Source organism: Cydia pomonella, chromosome 8, assembly GCF_033807575.1.
Source record: "Cydia pomonella isolate Wapato2018A chromosome 8, ilCydPomo1, whole genome shotgun sequence".
Lineage (NCBI taxonomy): Eukaryota > Metazoa > Arthropoda > Insecta > Lepidoptera > Tortricidae > Cydia > Cydia pomonella.
Window position 1 is genome coordinate 7976671 of NC_084710.1, and position 8934 is coordinate 7985604.

General features: G+C 37.0%; 2 protein-coding genes across 2 annotated transcripts in view; both read left to right on the top strand.

The window, feature by feature from the left end:
* The first annotated feature begins 897 nt into the window (after nt 1-897).
* LOC133520475 (centrosomal protein 20-like) lies at nt 898-2947 on the top strand. The gene is made up of 3 exons (XM_061854908.1): nt 898-1094; nt 1908-2061; nt 2731-2947. Exons 1-3 carry the CDS (start codon nt 999-1001, stop codon nt 2910-2912), a joined length of 432 nt encoding a protein of 143 aa, XP_061710892.1. The 5' UTR covers nt 898-998; the 3' UTR covers nt 2913-2947.
* A 127-nt stretch (nt 2948-3074) lies between these two features.
* LOC133520474 (acid sphingomyelinase-like phosphodiesterase 3b) overlaps nt 3075-8934 on the top strand; it is a 107066-nt gene continuing 101206 nt past the window's right edge. Inside the window, exon 1 of the mRNA XM_061854906.1 lies at nt 3075-3648. The gene's annotated coding sequence lies outside the window, so the exon portion shown is untranslated. The remainder of the gene's footprint in view (nt 3649-8934) is intronic.

Consider the following 8934-nt stretch of genomic DNA (forward strand, 5'->3'; position numbering starts at 1 on the left):
CTGGCGGTTACAACATTCTTCAATGGTAAAAATTTTTTCATCTGTAAATAGTATTTTTCGGTGGCCATTTTGTGCGTACCGCTTCAATAGCACGCGACTTCTCTCTAGCCTCATAGTCTTTAACCGTCCATTAAGCAAATGACCTTTTTTGCCTGCGGTAAGCGTGTAGTCCAAGGTCTTCATTGATAACTTTTTTTAGGGAGCTTCTCTTCACAGACACCTGTATTGCCAACAACTTTTGCTTCCAGACGGGGTTTCTTGCAATTCTCGCCTTCACTGCCTTTATTAGAGCTGGGGTCCGAACGGTGCGTGGTCTTTCAGACGTCTTGCGGTCATCGAAGCTCTGAGTACTATTGTATCTATTAATTGTGCGATAAACAAATTGTTTGTTGATTTTTAGGTTTTCAAGCAACTTCAAAATCATGTTTGGCGGGTGCCCACATTTGTGCAACACAATTACTGCGGTACGATTCTCTTTTAGGCCCCAATTCATTATAGATACGACGAGATAAGCGTTATGTGTGGTATGTAATTATAGCTCACAAATCCACCACAATATATCATTTTTTATTTTTTCGGTAGCATTTGTATTAACGGAAATAAAGAGGTTGCAAATCGAGTAACAGAACTTAGTAACCAACTAGGTTAATACCCCTTTTAATCGAATAGTGCTATAACATAACATAAAGATATATCATATAAATCCCGGATTCGTTTATAATTCCATTGGAAAGTAGAGAAACACATCAAATATGGATATAAACATGTGGCTGTAATCAAAATGTAATAGGTAATAAATCATATTTTTTATCAATATTTAGGTTATCATAACAGGCCGCTTTAAAATCAAAACTCAACACCTTTACATTGACAAACTTTTTACTTCAATCAAAATAATTAAAATGATGTCAATGTCAAATAAGACATACCTGCCAATTTTATAATGAATTTATCTGATTCATGCCTGTGAAATATTTGTTTTAGAACAATTTTTCGCAATGAATATAAAGCAAGATACTTCAGAGAAGGACCTTTTAGGTGCCATAAAGAAATTGTTAAAAAAAAGTGGACATCTCGATAAAATACAAGCGGAGGTAATTTACTTTCATAGAAATAAATACAATATGCAAAAACCTTTATGCCGATTTATATGCCGTATTAAATTTACTAAAAAACCACCCTATCTTAGGTGTTCCAGGTTTTTCGCTTTTGTACCTTATGGAGAAAAGTTATTTCGGGATATATCTAAATTCGCGTCAGTAATATGTACAAGAATATATTATTACGTAAAGAAACTCACAAACCTATTCGGCGTGTAAATTAATATGATTAACACACATATTAGGTAGGCATCTAATATGTTTCTCATAATATACAGCAATATAAATGCTGTATAACATTTCAGCCACAGTTTAGTACCATCGTCAAAATTATTAACACACAGGCCAATTCGAACTTGCACCTGTCATCAAAATTGGAATCATATCAGTCAGACTTGTCCGCACATGTATTAGTGCGAGCAAGACGCCCGTGCGAATGACAATTAACTGATAGGTATGATTCCAATATTATTCTGATATCGGTTCGATGTCAGGTGCATGTTCAAATTGGCCTGTCTGTAGCGCTAGCTAGCGTACGCTACGAGCGTAACCTATAACACGGGAAAAACTGGATGCAGCGAAAAACGCCAACAAACAGAGAAGCACGAGTTACACGCTACGAGCGTAGCCGATAGCACGGGAAAACTGGATGTACTCGTAGCGAAAAACGCCAACAAACAGCGAAACCGAGCTAGCGAGTCGCTGGCAATGAATGAGTCAAGTGACAATTTGCAAACCTTCTTGCTACTAACAGAAGGTCCACCGAGGGTTAAGCTTATGTGTGTTAGCATACGTGTAACTTTTCAGACCCGAGCCAAAGTGACGGAAATTCTGCAGGAAAGGCAAGAATACTTGGACTCTGGTACACAGCGGCCGAGCGCGCCTGCACCGACCGATGCTGTGCTGCTCACCAACGAGCTCGTGCTTGAGTACCTACAGTGGAATGGGTACTTGTATACAGGTGTCTAAAATTACTTACTTTCCCTCATTTCCATATAGGTAACTGAGGAATGCGAATACCTGATAAGGACATTCGCGCGCTACAGTCCGCATGATTTTCTGGATAGACTACACTTTAGGTCCTTCACAGGCCTTCTTTAATTTATCGGTCCGTTGAGGGTGGAAGTCTGCTAGTCTTCCAACCACATTGTCAATCACATTGCATTTTTCAATGCTTTTTGGCAAGTAAGAAAGAATCTGCCGGAAGCGTAACGTTAGTAAGCTGTACTGGACTTTTTGGCTCTTTTTCTGCCACGTGTCCGGATCTAGGGTGATTGCAAAACGATGTCTTATTTTATATAAACGCTTAGAGTGATCTACTGCTGGAAAATGTGTCTCTCTTATTCTTCAATTACGATTTGACTCACCCCAAACACATGCTTTGAAATGGATCGCAGTTTAGTAAGTAAGTAAATATTCTTTATTGTGCACCATACAGTTAAAAATAGACAGGAAATGAAAAAACACGTAAAAGTTAGGTAACAACAGGCGGTCTTATCGCTATGAAGCGATCTCTTCTTCTTCTGCGAATTTAGATGGTCAGAGCACAGATTTGTCATACACTTACAACTAATAAAATTCACTTCAACTTAAATAAGCGCTATTTGTCACCTTATCTTTTTAATTTCAGCTTCAGTAATGGTATCTGAAGCTGCTATGCCAGCGGAACGTCGCAAGCGTACCGAGCTCTGCGCCGAGGTTGGAGTAAGAGACGACGAGAAATCTCTCTCGCTCCCACTACTGTCCAATATTGTGGCCGCGTACATAGAGCGCATCAAACGTAAAATCAGCAAAAGTAAGAGAGATGGATAGATTATATCGTTAATAAAAGTGAAATTTACTTTGAATTATAACAGTAATTATTTCACCATGCACTTACTCATAGATCGGAAAAGCACACATATAAGCGTTATTACTGTATTGTTTTTTTACTTTTTTTTAAACATGTATCCACTAAGAGAAACGCAAACAGCCAATTAATATAGCCACGGGCTGCGTCTACACGACACTGTCAGCATAATTTCAAGCTATATGATAGAGTCGTGTATGATCGTGCAAATACTGCTTAATAAAATCAAAGACTATATAACTTTTTTTTCTCATGCGTGTAAATACAGCTTATATTGCACAATTATATTGAATGAGCGAATATTTAATGGTACTGAATGGCTGAATAGTTGTGCCTTTAACTTTTTTTAAATATTTAAAGAGGGAAATTGTTTTTGACGTTTTTGAAGTGAAGGTTTGTTTTGAGTGCTGGTTGATGCTTAAATTATGATTATTTTACCTGATTTCCTCGCATGTTTGAAGTAAAGCACACTGCCTCGGCAGGAACAGCAATTCGTGGATTCGTTTTCTTTGTCAGACTCCGCTTCGCGTCGTCCGACAAAATTTAAACTCATCCACGAATTGCCCTTTCCCGGCCTCTGCAATTATGTACTATTTCAGCCACTTATTGACGTCCGGGCTGAAGTTTAGCTATTATACGAAGGTTCTTACTACCTATGTAACAATTTTAAAGATGCCATTTTGAGGATGGAAACTACAGGTACGTTTGAAAAACATCAATCTTATGAGGTTCAGATTGACAGATAGTATAACACCTGTGTAAAGAAAACTACTGCCAACAGCGAAAAAAACCTGATATTTGACTCCAATAATGCCGGCTGTACACACTCGTCGCGAGATCCCGAGACAGGCCGAGAATGCGAATGCACACCGCAACTAAAACGAACAGCTGCCAAATGCCTGAATCTAGTAATAAGGATAGCATGTACCAATAATATATTTTTATAATATAGTTTTTATGGTAAACCTTTTTTTTTATATTTGTAAGTGATTTAGGTACTTTAGGTAGTCTATTAGTAGTCCTTTATGTGAGCGATAAGAAAAATTGGTCTCATGGTGTGGTCAATGGTTTTTTCGTAGAGGCTTTATATGCCGTATATATATAAGTATTTAATAATATGCTGACTCTCCTATAGTAATTCCTTGCCTTCCCTTTTCGCGTCTTGTCTCGCGCTTCTCCGATTGGATCAGAGAGAGGCTCTCGGCGAGTGTGTACAGCCGGCATAATAATATTAACCTAGAGGTCCATTCGAGCGTACACTTCGACGTCAAAAATTGTGTCATTTATATAATCGATTAGATAGTCGCGCGTACATTTCGATTGAAGAGACATGTATTGGCGTGAGTGAGACTCAAGTTCGAATGAGAACAAAATGATATCATTTAGATGTCTAAATGAAAGTTTGAATTGACCTCCTATTCATGTCCCACGCACAAAATGTTTTTCAAACTGAAATTTTGGCGTTACGTACCATGAAATAAATTCACTTATTATTATTTTATTAGCTTCGCATCTCCGTTTGATGGTGCAAAATAGGTACTTATATCAAAAAAGTTATATTGAAGTAAATAAACTATTCTTAGCCTTTATATCGGTTTCCCTATTGACGAATGAAGGAGCAAGCTACCTTAGATACAATCAAAAACATATCTTGGCCAAAGCCGAGAAAAATAAGATTAGTTGAATCATTCCACCTGGCAGTGTCATTTACGGACTCTACTTTCGGGATTTCTTATTCAGCTTTATGGTCTCGACATGTCCGTCTGTCTGTTCATCCCCGGTTTACGTCAATTATTGTTGGTACATACCTAACTCACTCTTATCTAACTTTTTTATTTATTACATACTAATAGTAAGTACAATGTAGCATCGGATCTTCTATAATATATATTATAAAAGCGCACTATTTTAAAACAATATCCTCGCAACAAACGAGTAGATTGATACAATAAAAAAAAATAAATAAAAAATACCTACATACCTTAAATTCTCCATTATATTACCGCTGAATCTATAATTTCCATTCAACATGGTTGGCGACCAAATCACGGCAGTTACTCGCAATAAGCGACGAAGTACAACAACCACAAATGCATCTGAACTCAAACTCTAAGTGATTCGATTTCAGTAATAGAAGTTTAAATTGAGAGACAATTTCACAAAGGGCAAGGAGCTCGCGTGTCTCAAACGACTTTCTTCCAAATTCGACTAGCAACTGCCTGTATTTCCGATTAGATCTCCCTCTTAATCGGAAAAGCAAACTTTATTTTTATAGTAACAAAGTCGAAATCAGACCCAAAGTTATAATGATTAACGAGTTTGTGAAAAATAACGCGAATTGCAGTCGTAACAAGCAATATTTCAAAATCAAATCACTTCTTAAAATGGGGTGATTTAAAGTAATAAATTGGGCGATCGAAAGGCGGGTGGTTTTGAGAAGAATTGAAGGTAAATTGGCCTTATGAATAACTGTAATTTGCCTATGTACACGTACTCAAAATCATACGATAAAGACAATAAAAAATCATAAATGACATTTTTTTAACATGAACAATTGCTGGTTGCATCGTATGGTGGTTGCACGTTAATGAAACTGTGAAAGTGTATTTCAGACAAGATGGAGTGATGATTTTCGCAAGGTGGCTGGCAGGACCTATCTCCAGTATATGTATATATATATATATGTAGCTATGAATGAGGCGGTATAATTATCGCGTTTATCGGAGCATAACAAGATAAAGCATACATAAACATAACTATCACACCATTGTGATGGATGCTTTAGTAAATAATATTTAGCAAAATAAAAAATAGTCAAATTGGTTAAAACCAAACAAGCTAGCTGACTAGGATCGCTGATTTTTGCTACGATAAGGTGAACATTTCCGAGCATATTGGAGAAAAATCGGCCAAGTGCATGTCGGGCCATGCTCAGTGTAGGGTTCCGTAGTTGCCATTCTGTTGGAATAGGCTAAACGAGGGCTAATAGTAAGTATCATGTAGTATAAGCATAAGGGATTACCTTCGCAGCGTTTTGTACGTCTTTTTACTAACAGCAGACTTTTTGCAATAACTCAAAAACGACTGGACCGATCATGTCCGCTATAGTTTTTATTGAAAGTACTTATTCATATATTTTTTTTCATATATTTGGACCCATGGTTCGGTGGTTAAAATAATCTATTTATCAAAAAATGTTATTTGAAAACCCTTATTATTTTGAAAGACCTATCCAACGATACCATATAGCATACTCGTAAAAAAAAAATATTTGAACAGCCAGTGTCCTTATGATACCTACATTTTTACACCTTAATGCTTTGCAATAAGGCGAAAAATGTGAACATATATTTGACGTCGACTGTACCTTATTCCCAAAAATTAGTTTAAAACCCTAATACTCGATAAATTAATCTGAAAAGTTACTTTGGTACAATGTTGTGAAGCCGTTGGATCAATCCGCTCGGATTTCTGGCGTAGCCGGTCTTGCTAACTTAATCCTTATTGAAACGGATTGAAAGATTAAATTGTTAATGTTAGTAGTTATCATTGTGTCTTGAAAGTTCAGATGGTACCCAAGTTTAAGGTTTTCACAAAAGTTAATGCCTACGCTAAAGTTAGTTGTATCCGAGCTCGGCCGAATTTCACCTTCCCATACAAACGGAGTTTTGGTCTCATCTTAAAACTATGTGTTGGATTGTAATGAAGCTTTGCACATACAATAACATGAGGTATATCTATGCCTGTCATTAATCTATATAGCCGTAGCTTATAAAACAAACGAATTAACGCAAAAACAAGTTTTGTATGAAAAATTTTAATTCGCTGTATTCTTTTTACTATGGTACCTGAAGCTACATAAACTAATTACAGGCATAGATATACCTTATTCTTTTGTAAGTACAAAGTTTTAGAGCAATCTAGCTAGTCGTTTTAAAATGAGCGCGTAACTACGTTTGTATGGAGAACCTCTTTGATTTTTGGACAGGACCTTAATTATAGTCTACAATTTAAATTGTTTAAAACGTCCTTGCTTCATAACATATTGGTATAATTCGCCTCCTGGGGCGGAAATCGCCCCAGTTTTTTTTCCAAACAGGGCAGATCCACAATTGGAAGGAAATTCTGCGACGAATAGCGATTCAGCTCTAATCCTTGGCTTACGGGAACATCCGCTCTTTTATTACTGAGACTTACCGAACATCTATTCTGGGACTAACAATGCTTTCCGAAATTCTCGACCAAGGACGCTTCGGGTGTCGCAAGCGTTTTATTGTTACTTAATTTATTCAGTGCATTTAAATGAGCAATATGTTAGTCGTGTTTAAGTTTAAATGTATTTTTTGGTTTTCTGAAACGGTCTGAAACTTTCTTAAAATTTTAGAATGTAGATCAGGATCATATAAAAATCAAGAGACCAATTCATACTTACATAGCGATATCAAAATGATGTAATTTTTATTATTATTGCGCGTGGATTTCGGTCGTGGGTATTTGTTCGCGTCTTTCCTGGAGACATCGCAAAGTTAAGGGAATCTAAAGATAATTTTACGCCGTAAGGGTACAGGCGGAGTAATTTTTTTCGGTATTTGAGACTCAATAAGAAAAACGGTATACATGTACCAGAATCGTTAACTTTCATTATATTGTCCACAGAGGTGACCTTTGTCTAACATATGTTTGACCCTCGTAAGTACTTGTGTGTACAGTCAGCGTCAAATACTTTGTAGCAACCAAAGTAGCCAAATAGTTCGGTACACCATATATTTAGTATGGTGTACCGAACTATTTGGCCACTTTGACTGCTATAAAGTATTTGACGCTGACTGTACATGTAGAAACGCAAGCGAGACGCACGGGCGAATGATAAACTATTTTTGATATCGGAATGTAAGTTCGAACTTCGAATAGACATCCAAGCTATGTCATATTCGAATGTGACTCATACGTACATAATTGCTCCTTTGTGTTTAAGATATACTTTTTATTTCAGTAAGTACAGGTAGGTAGATATTACTGTTGCTTAGGTACCTTAACCAGGGGCCTAGTGAATTATTTTGTATGTAAAATCATTAATAGTATTAGCTTGTATTTTATGCAATCCGGCCCTGGAGTTTAAAAGATCGTCCTTTTTGCGTTTGTTTGTGTGTGAGAATATTATTTTTGTACAAAATAACGTATTACTCGATTTTTAGGCTCAGGACCGCTTCGGCCTCAGTTTCATTTCGTCAACTTCTTAAGTAGTTCTCATTCGCATTTGGTCTACTGTTCCGATTCGCCAGCATTCCTATATCGTCACTTTCTTATCTCGCCCGCTTTCTTACGTGGGCCACTGTAGTAACTTGGTTATATTCCTAATTAGACTACAGTGCCGATTCGTCAACACTCCTAATTCGTCCATAGTGCTTACTCGTCAACATTCCTATTTAGACCACAGTGCCAACTCGTCAACTACATAGCATAGTAATAGTTAGGCTTGGGACTTTTGGATGCTCGCTATGGTTTTAGAATCGACCGTTTATCCTTGGTCGATAAAAGAACGCGGACGAGTTGGCACTTTGGTCGAAATAGGAACGTAGACAAAAATGGTATATTGACGATATCAGATATTGGACGAGTTGGCACTATGGTCAAAATAGTAATTTAGACAAAATGGGGTATTGACGATATAAGAAAGTGGACGAGTTAGGAAGGTTACGAATTAGGAATTGTAGGGTGACGACATAACACTGCGGACGATTTATGGAGATGACGAAATGAAACTGGGGCCGAAGCGTTCCTGAGCCGATTTTTATTCTGAAACCCGCTCGCACAACCAAATCAGTAAAGTCATTGTGCTAGTGATGATTTTGCATTTGACTAAATGTTATAATTACTCATTGGTTTTAATTATAATAAACAATGGTTATTCGAGTTTGAACTTAGTACTTGATTACGGTTTACCATCGTGGTGGTTTGGTTGGTGGTTTGGTTTGTGTTTTTTTC